The sequence below is a fragment of the Gadus morhua genome, chromosome 10, assembly GCF_902167405.1.
Source record: "Gadus morhua chromosome 10, gadMor3.0, whole genome shotgun sequence".
NCBI classification, from domain to species: domain Eukaryota; kingdom Metazoa; phylum Chordata; class Actinopteri; order Gadiformes; family Gadidae; genus Gadus; species Gadus morhua.
In genome coordinates, this window is record NC_044057.1 from 6,346,905 (window position 1) to 6,362,301 (window position 15,397).

General features: G+C 42.4%; 1 protein-coding gene across 1 annotated transcript; it reads right to left on the bottom strand.

Annotated features, from left to right (window-relative positions):
* Positions 1 to 244: 244 nt before the first annotated feature.
* On the bottom strand, positions 245 to 9,439 carry LOC115552716 (uncharacterized). The gene is made up of 11 exons (XM_030369014.1): positions 9,072 to 9,439; positions 8,781 to 8,938; positions 6,355 to 6,501; positions 5,849 to 6,022; positions 5,432 to 5,596; positions 4,684 to 5,002; positions 2,289 to 2,671; positions 1,903 to 2,124; positions 1,352 to 1,585; positions 758 to 877; positions 245 to 376 (listed from the first exon to the last, which is right to left on the bottom strand). Exons 1-11 carry the CDS (start codon positions 9,277 to 9,279, stop codon positions 302 to 304), a joined length of 2,205 nt encoding a protein of 734 aa, XP_030224874.1. The 5' UTR covers positions 9,280 to 9,439; the 3' UTR covers positions 245 to 301.
* Between the last annotated feature and the right edge of the window lie 5,958 nt (positions 9,440 to 15,397).

A 15,397-nucleotide genomic window follows, 5' to 3' on the forward strand; every position in this document is an offset into this window, starting at 1 on the left:
ATAGCTCCCCGTACCTTTGCCACATAGACGGACATGGCAATGCACATGAAAAGCACAGCTTAAATGACTGTTGTAGAGTTCCCACCAACAATTTTATTTGAAACGGCCTCGCAACCACAGGTCCTCGAAGCTAAATGCCTTTTAACATTGCCATTTAGAGTCTTATGCATAGTATAGAGAATTCAGGGAAACATTTATTTGAGCACAATAATTCATTCCAAAAATGTAAAAAAATAAATCAAGGTATAAAACAATAATAAGAAAAACAATAAATGCAAGTTATATACAAGCAGTGGCGTGCTTATTTTCTTTTGCAGGTGAAGAGCCGGCGAAGCCAAGACCACCTCCTCTTTTTCTTCTTCACCTCCACAGTCTCCTGTTGAGTAATAACAAACAAAGAACATTAATGATCAATCTGCAGAAATAATATCTTCCATATTTATGTACGATATACAATATAATATAGCTTTGCTTTTTGGCTATGATGGTGATGGATGAATATCATCCATTTGCTTCCCTTCAGTAAAAAAAACATAAATTGGTATGGTTCTAAGTAACAACTTTTTTGGCAACATATTATCACCCATGTTCAAAATTGTTGCTTTGTGTATCATGTACTGTTAGACTGAAAGGACTCAGCCAGAAGGCAGCACTCTGTAGGTTATACTTTGGAATGACAGAGACCTTTGTTACTGTAAATGACACCGCGTTGTGGCCTGTGTGATAGGCTGCTACACTAGTTACTAAGATGACTGACCTTAGGGGAGGTGACCAACGTTGTGTCTTCCCCGTGGAGGCACTCCTCTGCTCCCTTGAAGTCATCAGGGGGATTCTGGGGGTCCTTTTCATTAGGGGCCGGCAGGGCATTCTGGGGGTCCTGTTCAATAATAAAAATAAGAAACATTAAAGTTCCCGGTCACCCTAATCCGAACGGTCAACAATCAAAGTTTGACGAGTATTTTGTATATTTGCTAATCATACATTTCTCAAGGTTGACTGGCTGTAGAAGTAATAATGTTTGAATAGTTAAGACATCTACCGGGTCCCAGAAATACGCAAGCGAGTGTCATAGTGTCTTTGTTCAGCATGCTGTATTGTCTGTTTTAACGTAATGGATCATGTAATGAAGCACACACACAAATCAGGCAACGTAGGGGCGTTGGATGTGCGTTGAAAGCGGTTCCGAACGTGTCAAGACAGCCAGTAAGCAGACATTGAACATTCACAAACAAATTATGGTCTGCTCATTTTATGAAATGTTTTCATTTTATCTTAAACATTTCTTTGTGTGTTGTCCACCACGTCAGGGCCTTTGTGAAGGACTGTTACACCAGGATCTGAGATGACTGACCTTAGTGGGGGCCAACAACTGTTCCCCGTGAAGACACTCCTCTGCCTCATTGTTGTAGTCAGGAGAGCTCACAGAGGTCTTCAGGTGATCAAGGACCTCTGTGGCGATCAGGGAGCAGGCCAGCAGGGTGTTCGGGGGGTCCTTCATGAGCCCGTCCCTGGACAGGCACACGCCGGGCAAGGCCTCTCTCAGCCTATCCTCAAGCACCCAGCGAAGCTGCAGACCCAGTTTCTCCTGTTGAATGACCTAAACTTTAATCCTTCTATCCGAATTATAAAATCACAAGTATTCTATGCATTTGACCAAGTCCTCCTTTCTACATAAAACATGACCACAATATACTGTACATCATCAAGTCATGTTTTATGAAATGTATTACTTTTCTAAGCAAATTGCCAACTTCACCTTGCAGGCATTTATTAAATTAGGAAAACCATGCAGGTTAACAATGCATGGATGTGATAGAGAGCGAACCGTTGTACTTTACAGTTTCTTTCCTTTTAAAGAAATTGAATTTGTTGTTTGGTTTTATAACTGAAACTAAAGCAGACCTCCTGCGCGGGGTCCTTCAGGCGCTCCAGGGTCCGCTCAAACCCAGGGTTGCCCTGGTTCATGGTGGCCTCCTCCTGCAGCAGGAGGTGGACTTCTCGGACAACCAGGTTCTGGAAGGCCCGGTACCGGTCGATGTGGGACAGGGAGGACATTTCATCCCGGCCTCTGAACAGCTGGGCCACAATGAATCCAACGGTGGACCGCTGGATCACAACCGGGTCCTGTTTTACAGAGGAAGACACCTGGACTGCTTAGCCTGTCTAAAACCAAATCAGTGGTTCAATACTACTTTGATTTTACTATCTTGTGTTCTCGAGCTGCTATTATGCACATGTATGTGGTGCTAGACTTGCAGTCTTGGTTAGTTGTGTCATGATAAACCTACGGTTGTGGAGACGGAGTTAGACTCTCCGTTCTCTGGCTGAGCTGCTGGAGGAAGGGGATCTCCAGTGACAGGGCCACAGCTACTGTTCTCCATCACAGACGGATCACAACGGCTGTGGCTGTCGGGCTGCTCCTTCTGAGGGGCGTCCAGACTGGGGTCCAGAGCGACAGGGTCGTCAGCCAGAGTGTTGCTGAGGACGGTTGCGTCCCCTCCTCTCAGGTCCTGCTCTGCGGTGCTCATCGGTGGGAGAGCCCTGCCAAAGAGTTTGCCGTGTTGGACCCACGTGCCAAACGTCCCGTAGAGTTGCTCCCTGAGCTGCTCAGGAAGTCTCTGGCTGAGCAGCTCTTCCTCCATCTCCTGCTCCTTCTGCATCACCCTGGGAACTGAGAGGAGAACAACAAGAGAGTCAAAGACAGCAACGTCTGAATACAATCCAACACATTGTCAAGGGCTCCTCGAATGGTGCAGAAATGAATTTCACTATGGTAAGTATTAAAGAGATGTATTCTACAATTGCTAAAGTTGTTTAATTAAACTGGCATAACAAAAATTGCCCTTCAACTTCTTGAATTTCTTTGAATAAGGATTTATTACAGGGTGTCCGCGGAGGTCTTAAAAGTCTTAAAAAGTCTTAAATTCATTTTTCTAAATTTAAGGCCTTAAAAAGTCTTAAATTCGTCAAAAATGTCATATGCTGGTCTTAAATGTATAACTCGGAGGTCTTAAATTTGTCGGGGCAGGGTTATTTAATTTTTTATTTTTCTCGCGGGACTTTTCGGGAAGGAGATGTACGAGGGGCTACTTTCTTGCTAGCTGCATATAAACGGATGTCTGCGCGCTTGCTAGCTAGTCTGCAACAATGGGTAAATGCAAGTTCAACGTCAGTTGGCTGGAAGACGTCCGTTTCCGAGGTTGGCTAGCGTCCGTTGCCAACCCAGAACAGGCCAGATGCATTCCGTGCAAAAGTAGCCTACATTCAAGCTCGGCACCATGGGGATTAAGGCTGTCGTCAGCCATATGCAGAGCCAAAAACATAAAACCTCTGCCAGGAGCCACACACAGACCCCAGCCATTTCTACGTTTTGCATCTCTGCCCCGGCGCCACCGCCGCAGACGGTCCGCGCTGCTAGCACTGACCTGAGGGTAGCATTTGGTGCGACACCAACACTGAAAGCGGAGGTGTTGTGGATTCTAAACACAGTGGTCAAGCACCAGTCCTACAACTCGAATGAGGGGATAGGAGATCTCTTCGGTTTGATGTTCCCTGACTCTCAAATCGCGAGCACCTTTACTGCTGGAAGGGACAAAACGGCGTATATAACTCACTTCGGACCAGCGCCTTTCATCCGAAATGAGCGAATCTGCAGCGTCTACAAGGCTTTTGTTTTGATATTTGAGACGTTGAACCACGCCACTAAAAGCAAGCAACTTGACGTGCACGTCCGATATTGGGTCGGAGATCGAGTGCATTCCCGGTACTTGGGCTCGCAATTCATGGGCCCCCACATATATGGGGGTAAAAGGGATGATGATACATAATATTTTTTAGACAATATGCAGAATCTTTTCACTTACGAATTAACACGGTCGGCTATTTTTGCCAGCACGCCACCCTAGCCATATTATGGGTAACCGTGTTCCCCTTGGCTGTGATTTGAACTTTGAATTCCTCGTAGGAGTTCATAATAATACATTGCTCGCCTTGGATGAAATACACCGCTCTTGCGCGATTTATTTTGCATAAGGGTGAGTCAAATGACGCGAGAAACGCCCCTTTTATGTGAACGCGCATTGAACCTAAAGCGGAAAACCTGGTTCAACTAATTGAATCTAAAGTGAGCGTCGTGGTACCATTTAACTGTGATTGCGAGTTGCGGCTCTGTCGAGCCAGGTTTTCCCAAGAAAGCCTGGGTATGTTCAACGAGGTTCGTGGTATACCCCCCAGGTCTTACTGAAGGCATTTATTTAATGGTGAAAATATTATTAATCAGTGGCGTTAATATCGACGGTGCAACCGGTGCAGCTGCCCGGGGGCCCAGACGCTGTCACCCCCCTCTCAACAACTTACAACTTGGGAGCACCATGAATACGTGCTGGTGCACCCAAATTAAAAATTTAGGCGCACCAGTGCACCCAAGGAAAAAGTTAGTCTGGAGCCCTGGAGTATCAATTTATGTTCAATAAACAGACAGAAAGTCAACTTGAATGAGTCTCATTGAGTGACGCACATGCTTGGGTTGTAATACAGCGGGATCCACCCCACCATCGCGGGTTTAAGGTCTTAAATTTCATTCAAGGTGGCATTAAAAAGGTCTTAAAAAGTCTTAAATTTGACTTGCTGAAACCTGCAGATACCCTGTATTAATAATTAGAACACTTTGTTTGAAGCTGTTACCTTGGGTGGGGATGGAGGATTCCTCAGGGCGATCTGAATGGTTCCGGGCCAGCAGGGCCTCGACAACCTCCCACAGGATGGAGACGAGCACATTAGGGCCCTTCAACAGAGACAAGAGAGAAGACGCCCTCAGCCAGTGCTCCTCCACCATACATTCATCGGCAACCAATCCTACCTGGAGAGAGGACCCCAAGGACTTGGTAAGGCCGCAATGCACCAGCATGGCAAGCCTCCTGATGTCCCAGCATGGACAGGGGAGGCTGGTGTCCACGGTGATGCCGGGCATATTCCTTAGTGTGGCCAGGATGAAACAACTCATCTGGGAGAGAAAGGGAAGGAGAAGAGATGGAGGGGACCGGAGGGTTTATGAATGGAAATGAAAGATGGGACAGTGAGGCAACTTTGTTTTTATTTATATAGCACTAACAAAGAAGAGGGAGAGAAGAAGAAAGGCAGCAAACAAGTTTGGAGCAGGACGTATGGTTTTGTACGACACGTATCAATATCTACAATTATCAGCAGGGTCGACTGAAGCCCCTAATCTAACAGTAGCATGGGTAATATACTAACATACTATATATATTGTAGAAGTGGCAGTAGTCGTAGTAGTAGAAAGTGGAAGTAGTAGTTGTAAAAATAGCAGTTGAAGTAGTAACAGTAGAAGTAGCAGGAGTAGTAGTAGTAGAAGTAGCTGTAGTAGAAGCAGTAGCCCTAGCAGTAGTTGGAGCACTACTGTTACTAGACCTACCTTGAGAGTGGTGGTCAGGAGCGTCTGCTGGTTCAGCGGTCTGTAGCCCTCGCCGTTCAGGGGCTGGAGCCTCAGTACCAGCTTGACCATGAGGTCGTCCACCAGGTCGCTGCTGACGGTGAGCATGGAGCCGGGAGGCAGGCTCTTCAGCGTACACTCCATCCTCTGGACGGATGCAATATATAAAATATATGGGTAGCTTTTATTTCAAAAATCCATACTCAACCCGGATGAATTTCATCTTTTGGATCCTAATTATTTGTATTCAGAAGTATTCATGTTGTTTATCGTATTATTTCTAAGCAGTATCAGTAAAAGTGAACTATCGCTTTCATTAGCAAACTTTCAAACAGATATGCAATACGATTGGTGCCAAAAATGAAATGCTACTATGTCCTGCAAAGCCCTGTCACTGACCAGCAGGTCCTTCTGGCTAGGTGCTAGCTGATCCGGGACCAGCCCGGCTATGCCAGTAGCCACCAGGTAGACGGCGTAATGCTGGAAGATGTGTGGCGTGGTGAGCAGAGCCTTCTCCAGACCGTTCCAGGGGATCAACTGTTTCTCCAGACGAGCCATGATGTATTTAGCCAGCTGGAAGAAGGACCCAGAAGGCATGCTGCCACTTAGCATTCACACAGGACCTATTTGTCATTTTGATGTTATGTTCCTCTGTGAAAGCATTTGGTTAATTTGCCAATTGATTCTATGGGTTGAATTTGTGTTTTGCACAGTAGGGATGCAAATGACAACATTAAAGGGTCAAGCAAACATTACAATATGGAAATTAAGTATGTTACAACACTGCAAAATGTGTTATTTAACTTTGTGTATTCAGAGTACAAATCAATGTTTTCAAATCTGCTTTTTTCTCTTAAAAAACGTATAAGTCACCAATATGAAGCATCTTATTCAACAATAGAGACCTGGTGATGAGCTATGGGCGGCAGAAGACAGTTGGCCTGTTGCCTGTCCACCCTCACCCTGACCCAGGGGAAGGAGGACCGGAGGAGGCGGTGGACCTCCTGGAAGATGGTGAACCACCACACAGGAGGGTGGGACCCAGGGCTGACCTGGAGAGTACAACACCAGTAGACACCTCTTTAGACCATCTGTGGTAGACACAAGTCAACCTGGGGCTTCAGGAGCTGTTGCAGAGCTCCTCCGCAGCTTTGATTGAAAATGTGCCTTCCTTTGAACCACTGGTACCTGGCTCTAACTGAATACCTCCTGCCATATCTCAGTGAATGACTCTATCGTTGCCACGATACTGGATTCTCTAACTTCGATACAATACCTTGAAAAAAACGATATGGGATACTATTTTCCATACCAGGGGGAAAACCAAAGAAAATCCCATACCCAAAGTAAAAAGAGTATATTTCCACAACTGCAAAGAAAGATTATTGTGCAAGTGAAATATTCAATGCGGATACAACTTGGTTAGAGTGAATAAAGCTGGAACACAGCTTAAGTGGAAGATTACATTTCCACCTGAAATAATTATCTGTTGGTCATTATCAGTAGGCAGGCCTGAAGTAATGTGAGACACAAACAGTTAGATATCATGAGAATCGAATGTACAATTTTCACAATTTTGACACTCACAAATACACCAGATTCCCAGCAGATGACGATGAAGGACATGTATTCTGATTAAAGGAGATTGTCCTATTTCCTTATTCATTGATTGTAAAAATCATCATGTTTAGCTGCAAACCAAGACACTGGATTATCTGTTATAGTGGTTTTATGCGATCAAATCAAACTCAAATTCGTGAACCTAAACAACAAAGGTAAGACATCATTTTTGGTTGTTAAACGATAAGGGGAAGTATTTTCTTCAGTTGTTATTTGCGAGCAAAAGCAGTAATGAAACACAAAACCTTCTTCTTGCATATGGGTGTACATTCGTTTTTGACAATTCTAGGGTATTTGCCTCAAAGTCAAAGTAATTCTAAAAAGCACTCCTGCCGTTTTCTTTCTCTATCGAAAACCGGTCACGGAGTCTCTCCGCTTTACATGCTAGCTGTTGAGTTATGGCCAACTTTTAGCTAACACCGTCGCACAGAGCATTGAGATATTCATCTATTTTAAAAATCTATATTTTTGACAACAGTACTGTACAGACCCTGACCAATTTGGCGCCAAGATTTTTGCTGGCGCCCCCTACCCCTTTGGATCGCACAGTAAATTCGATTACCAATGTTCATACACTCAGAGAAGCTGCAAAGCTTTGTCTTTGAGACTCTTTTATTTTAGATAGAAAATTAAACGCACAAACCAAGTAACGAGCAATGAATCATAAATACACTATAAATAAGGTATGCACAAAATACTGTGGAATGAACGTTTAATAATAATTTTAAAAAAAGTGACAATGAATCACTCATACAATAAGGTATGCACAAAATACTGCAAAGAAATGCATGCTGTTTACTAAAGGCATTCATAAGCAAAATAATAGATATGAGTTCAGATTTTAATTATTGTAAATACAATTAAATGTAGGATGGTTATCTAGTTTGGTTCTCAAGCACTCAAGTGAAGTGTAAAAAAAATACAATCATATATTATTATATGAAAGATATGGGAAATGTAAGATATGCAAACCACAAACTATCATCCAAATCAGCTTGAGAATAAACACTGCTCCAACAATGGTTACTACAATGCATTGGATAATTTAAGGATAATACCCCCAGTTTACTGTGGGTTACAAACTGTTATGGACCTATGTACAGAGCAGACATGTTTTGATTTTCATTGAAGCGTGGGGGTTTGGATTGAGCAGCGGACCAGCTAGGTTGAGAGCTGCCGTTCCTTTTCTTTTTTAAAAACAAACACTGCATGACCAGTTAACTCCGGTTAAGTTGTTTACACGTTACTTGGCAACGCGCTACGCCCTGATTTACTAAATAATAAAACCACATTTAAAACCACATATTGCTTCGATAAGTCAATAAATTAAATCAATAGCCATGTATTAAGCGGAGTTATGTATAGGGAACAGTTAGCTCCAGAGAAATAAAGAATGATTCAAGGTGAACAAGAGCCCGACAAAGGGACCAGTTGGCTATATAGCCAGCAGGGCCTACATCAAAGATAAACAAAATAGAGTTACTGTATTTCTATAATAATAATATATATTTATATATATATATATATATATATATATATATATATTTTTTTTTTTTTTTTTATTTTTTTTTTTTTTTGGCGCCCCCTGAGGATGGATGCGCCCTTAGCATTCGCCTATACTGCCTATGCCCAGGGCCGGCCCTGGTACTGTAGACAGACACTGTCTGGGACAGTAGCCTACTGGTGCCCATGGGGCCGGGGGACAGCTTACCTGAGTCAGCAGCTGGGAGATGACTGCTCTGAGGGAGGAGCCAGACACCACCACCCGCCAGGGCGGGGCCGAGGCAGGGGTGAAGTCGACAGCGGCCTTGACCTCAGAGTTGGACGTCCGGAGGGAGGGTCCAGGGTCCGGTTGTACTCCAAGATGACCTGAAGGCCAATGGAATTACAAAGTTTAGTTTTTCCAACATACATCCTACCCTCCAACATCACAGCCCTTGTTCAACATGCTCTTTGAGGTAATGGTACAGCTGATAAGTTGAAGTAACTAACAAATATTTACCTTCACAGGGTCTTGGAGAGGGTGGTGAGACGACAATGCAATGCATGTTGGAAAAGCAGAAGCCAAAAAAACGCACGGAGAGAGCAGTGAAAAACACAACGTTCTCGCACGGTACCAGGTAAACTGATGAAGAACAGAGCCACGGAAACCAGTCAACATAGCATATGAATTCCATCACTGGGCATGGTGACATCATGTCAAAGGGCATGATGGCAAAAAGTGTGAGTGTCAACAAGTTGTGTTACCATAGTGACAATGATGCAAATTATAAATTTTAATGCTTAGCATCCTTTTTCACCCTTGAATGGATGAATTGTTTTTAATATTGCATTGTTTTTCAATAGTACGTTCTACAATGTTTAATACTGTAACATATGAGGTTAATTTAGCTGTTAGAAATACTCATACTCAAAACTTTTACTGACCTACTTGAAATATTAATGTTACTGCAAGGTTGCAAAAGCTGTTTTATAATAATAATAATTAATAATTCATTGAATTTATTTAGCGCTTTTCTAGACACTCAAAGACGCCTACAGTGAAGGGGGGGGGGGGGACCTCACTAACCACCACCAGTATGTAGCACCCATTTGGGTGATGCACGGCAGCCAATCTGCGCCAGAACGCTCACCACACACCAGCTTGAGGTGGAGAGTGAGGGATGAGGTGGAGAGAGAGGGAAAAGAACATTTAACACTACTATGGACCACATGTAAACCCTATCGACCACATTTAAACCCTATCGACCACATTTAAACACTATCGACCAAATTTAAACATGTAAACCCTATCGACCACATTTAAACATGTAAACCCTATCAACCACATTTAAACCCTATCGACCACATTTAAACCCTATCGACCACATTTAAACCCTAACGACCACATTTAAACCCTATCGACCACATTTAAACCCTATCGACCACATTTAAACCCTATCGACCACATTTAAACCCTATCTACCACATTTAAACCCTATCGACCACATTTAAACAGGTAAACCCTATCGACCACATTTAAACACTATAGACCACATTTAATAATAATAAATAATAATAATTCATTGAATTTATTTAGCGCTTTTCTAGACCCTCAAAGACGCCTACAGTGAAGGGGGGGGGGGGGACCTCACTAACCACCACCAGTATGTAGCACCCATTTGGGTTTTGTTACTTGTGGCAATTTCATTCGAATTAAACTACATTACGTGACTGAACGCCAATAGTACTTGAACACATTCACCTGTCCGTGAACATGACCTCTGCCGGAGGTCATGGTCTCTCAGCTGGTGGCGATCTCCTATGATCCCACGCTACTTCATAACTTCATCAAACTATGTATTTTGTTATTGTTTTGATTGAGCAATCACTAGTGGCAGAAATTACATATTATAACTTTATTTCTGAAAAAGTGTGTTACAATCAGCATAATATTATAAAATATATCACAATAATAATAATATAATAATATGAACATTATTATGTAATAATAATATTACTTTTGGAATAATTATATTACAAAAGTAGCTCGAGTTCATGAGACTCATGCCATGTAAGGACACACAGCTACACTGGCAAAACCTAAATGGCTATTTATTCAATTGGCTCAAAACAAAATAAAGATACATTTGTTTCCCTTAACAATGGGAAAACAAAGTAAAGTTCAGTCCATGTCCCGCAAAAAAACGAGAGCCAAATAACAACAAACTTAAGTTTGCTTGGCCTGTCTCCCAGGTTCACTAACCACTGGAACAAAAACCTTTCTTATTCAGGGCGTCATAGCTCAGCCTTGGGATACAACACAATTGCAATTAAAACACACACACGACGCACACACACAAACATAGACACACTGACACGAAAATAGTTACGGGCCCCATGCTTCCTTCCCAGGGACTACAGATGTAAATTTGCCTATATAACTCTCGTACGGCTAATGAGCTGTGCATTGTCCCTGTCAAATAAATGAATAAATAAACACACAGTGAAGAAAAAGCATATATTTAGATTTCAAGAAAAAAACTGCTAGTTTGGCTTTCAGCAATTTAGTCATTGCACTTTTGTGTTTTTTGCGGCTGGCTGGTTATCTGCCACTCTGCATCAAACAGAAAGCACTCAACTATTCTTCCCTAAAAAATTAATGGATTCAACAGGATTTGAAAGAATTGAAAACCATATGAGCGCTAGTATTTTCCATGAGCATCAGATAGATTTTAAATGCCTTAAATCCACAGATCCAGTTGTGCTTCCTTGCTTTAAATCCTCATCCTGTCACTTCTCGTCATGTAACAACTTTGTGTTTCCACAGACGCCACAGAGTCGAGCCTCTGTACTCAGATATACAGTACTCTTGTTGAGCAGAGTGGTTCATGCAGACGATAATACAAGTTTTATTTTATAATTTTTTTTATTTAACTTTAAAAGATAAATAATTTAAAGAAAAGACACAGACTCAGAAACTACCAAACACACACACACACACACACACACACACACACACACACACACACACACACACACACACACACACACACACACACACACACACACACACACACAATGTGTATGTGTCAACATAATGCTATAATTCTTCCAAATATTTTTTTACTCTGCACACTACTGTTGGTATTAGTTTTATGACACCTCTAATAACCATTTTATGGTTATTAGAGGTCTTCTAAATTTATAACCCTGATTAACATGTTGAACTTGTGTAACTTAGTTAATGCTTATTTTCCCATTCCATTTAAGCCCTTTAAAGACAATACATATGGTTGGCATTCACAGAAAATAAGTGATTTTGCAACAACCTGTAGGCTTACAGTACAGTATGGAGCTCTACTCAATAACTGGGAAACACACAATAAAAGGAACCACCGCTGCACCTGAGAGAGAGAGAGGGGGAGAGAGAGGGGGAGAGAGAGGGATAGAGGGAGAGAGAAAGATAGAGAGAGATAGTGGGGGGTGAGAAGGAGAGGTAGATAGAGTGGGGCAGAGAGAGAGAGACAGATAGCGAGAGAAGGAGAGAGTGAGAGACATAAAGATAAGGGGACAGAGCACACAGGGGGTTGCTGGAGGAGGAAAGTCATGGTCAAAGAGCGAAAGAGGGAAAGATGGAGTAGCATCTGCAATGGAGGGACACAGACAGAAAGGAACATACAAAGGGACCAGGGGTCCGCATTCAGGACCCCTCGCCGGTGTCCGAGTCAGCCCTGTCTTTGATGTCCTGATATCATGCAGCACTCAGAGAGTCATGTGGCACACACAACTGCAATTCTGAACTCAGGTTGATATTTTGAAAAATATATTTATTTATTTTTTATTATGGGCTGAAATATTTTATCATATTATTTCATGTGATTATATGAATGAATAGTACTCAGAAACGAGGCTGTTCCAAGCCCAGGGCTGCCTTAGAGGTCTTCACGCCGTCACGCTACCAGCAGTCGGTGGTGTTTCTGTGTCTGTTCGCCTCACCGAGCCTCCACGCTGTGTGAGCGCGGGCATCATCACATGGCATCTTCATTCACTTGCACAAGAATGGCAGCTTAACGTCAGCCCTGTTCTCGGGAGTAAAAAAAAGAACAAAAACTTCGCCGCAGCCAGTGCAAGGACGCGGTGATTCAAATGCCAAAGTGTTAAAATCCCAGAGTATTCATGACCAGAGTAGATTTTATACACTTTGGTGTTGAATAGGCACTAAGTACATTTTTTTGGGGTGTACCAGAAACACTCTTGGGTGTTGTCTAAGTATAATGCTGGTGGTGTAGAGTAATTTAAGCGTTTATTTTAGGATGATGGACTCCCTGAGTGTCAAACGGTTGATTGAAACTTTCCCGGCCGCACGTCGGTTTAGGTTTCGATTCGTCATTGGGTCGCTGCGCCTTCTCATTGGTTGAATCTAGAGACATGTGACCGTTTGTCCTCTTCCACACTACGCGGCAAACTGTTTCGGAAGAGACGGTTGACTAGAGAGGATCGAATCAATATCGCCAAGGAATTGCTCCGAGTGAGCAAAGACATTTTTGAACTTCACGGGAATGTGAACAGGTAAGAAAAGTACCAAGTGAATAATGCACAGGGTTTCTATGTTTCATAGTTAGTTGTGCGTGTGTCCTTCATATAGGTCAGAAATTGTATTCATAATGGGTCTTAAGAAGGTATTAAAGTCTTAAATTTAACTTGTTCAAACCTGCAGAAACCCTGAATGCAGAATATTCAGCATTTCTTCGTCTTTTAGATCTGATAACCAACTTATAAATGCTAACGATTTTAGCTAGTCAAACTTAATGGCCAATGCTAATGAGGCACATGTCTTCAATTTAGCTAACGCCTCGTTACAATTTTTAGCTAATGCTAACGAGGCACGTGGCTTCAATTTAGTGGGAGCGTGTCTATGTTCCCCGGGTCCTATGTTCCCCGGGTCCTATGTTCCCCGGGTCCTATGTTCCCCGGGTCCTATGTTCCCCTCTTTGTATGAGACTGGGGAACATAGGACCCTTTTTTTTTTTTTTTTAAAAGGGTCCTATGATAATAACCTGTTTGTATTTGGCCATCTTTTTAGATGCTCACTATTTATTGACAAGATCTTTTTTAACCTTTTATGTTGTGTCATGTGCTTTCATCAGGTGTATTTCATGCTCAAAGTATGTGCTCTCCCTTTTCAGGTTGGGATAGTGACATGGCCTCACTTCTCCTGCTGGTCTACCTCCTGCCACCACCTCCAAGTGGAAAGAAGGGAGCTGTCTAAATCAGTATCCGGGAAGCTGTGGATCGTGTAGTGAAGTTTCACAGGGTAATTGTATCCTGATAAATTTTTTTCTTTTTTAAAGGTCCCATGGCATGCCGCCAGAGCTTGTGTGTTGCTGATGGATTTCACAATCTCTGTGTTTGTCAATCTACTTATCGAGTCTTGAAAACAAAATGGCGTCGACGGGTGATCTACTGATGGTATTGTGTGTATAAAATGTACTTTTTAATAAACAATCTGTACACTTACAAAGTTCTCAATGCCTCGTTTTATATGTTAATACCCTTATTGAACTACCAAAGAAGTGTCGGGCTACTTCTAGCCTTTTAAATGGTTTAAAATAGCCATTTAGTTTTTACCATAACCACTGCCCCCATTGTTCCAAGTTTATAGCGTTTTGATAGAATCGGCCAGAAACAGCCAACCGAAGAAAGCGTCTATATGCGTTTTTTGTGCTCCAAAACGAACGTTTCAACTCGTTATCATACAAATCATACCCCAAATCCGTTTTACACCGGAATTCCCCTTTAATTGGTTGACAGGGACACATTTATTTATTTACTGTAACAACCACAGCAGCATCAATAAAAATGTTTTCAAGAATCTAATGTGTAGACCATTCATTCATGAAGTGTTGATAATTCACCTCAAAGGTGTTGGTTGTACACCAGTCAGAGTACATTCTCACTCTAGAAATATTAAATAATCAGCTCTGTGAAGTGATACAAAGCACTGACTTGGGAGTACATATTTATTCTCTCTGGGGTTCGAGGTTTACACTGCAGGTGTAAGGAAGCACTGAATGAGTGCCCAAAAGTACCACTAATAGAGTACATTTGCACTCTCAAAGTGTTCAAATGTAACTCTAAATTTGGAGTACATATTTTGCTCTTCTAACAGTGTTCAGTGAACACTGAACTCTTGGACCTATATATACCCCGACATGAGTGTTACATGTACACCTATAGAGTACAATGTACACTGGGATTTTTGCTGGGGCACAACACAGCAGGCAGAGGAGAAGGATGCATCACAGCAACTGTTGATGGGATGGAATTTGCATCGCTCCCAAAGGATTCACTCGATAACACAGAGGCACCCGACGATAAAACACAAAAGCAAATAATTGGTTGACTTTTGGACGACGGACGCCAGATGTGGGATATGGATTTACTTTTGCCATAAGGAAGTTGAATACCATTCTCCAAGCAAATATCCGGCTCATGCTAATTGTTTCAACCTGCCCCTAAAGCGTGAGAAGTCTAAGATAACAATTATAAGTTTCAAACGGAGCAGAGCAGCTGAAGTTTTTATTTTTATTTTATAGGACCGATAACTCAGTATGAGGTGTGTGTGTGTGTGTGCGTGTGTGTGTGTGTGTGTGTGTGTGTGTGTGTGTGTGTGTTTGTGCGTGTGCATGTGCGTGTGTGTGTGTGTGTTTGTTGTGTCTCGCAAGCATAAACAGGCAACAAACTCCCAGATGCCTTGCGAAAATATGTTAATGCTTTGGCCTATAGCTCCCCGTACCTTTGCCACATAGACGGACATGGCAATGCACATGAAAAGCACAGCTTAAA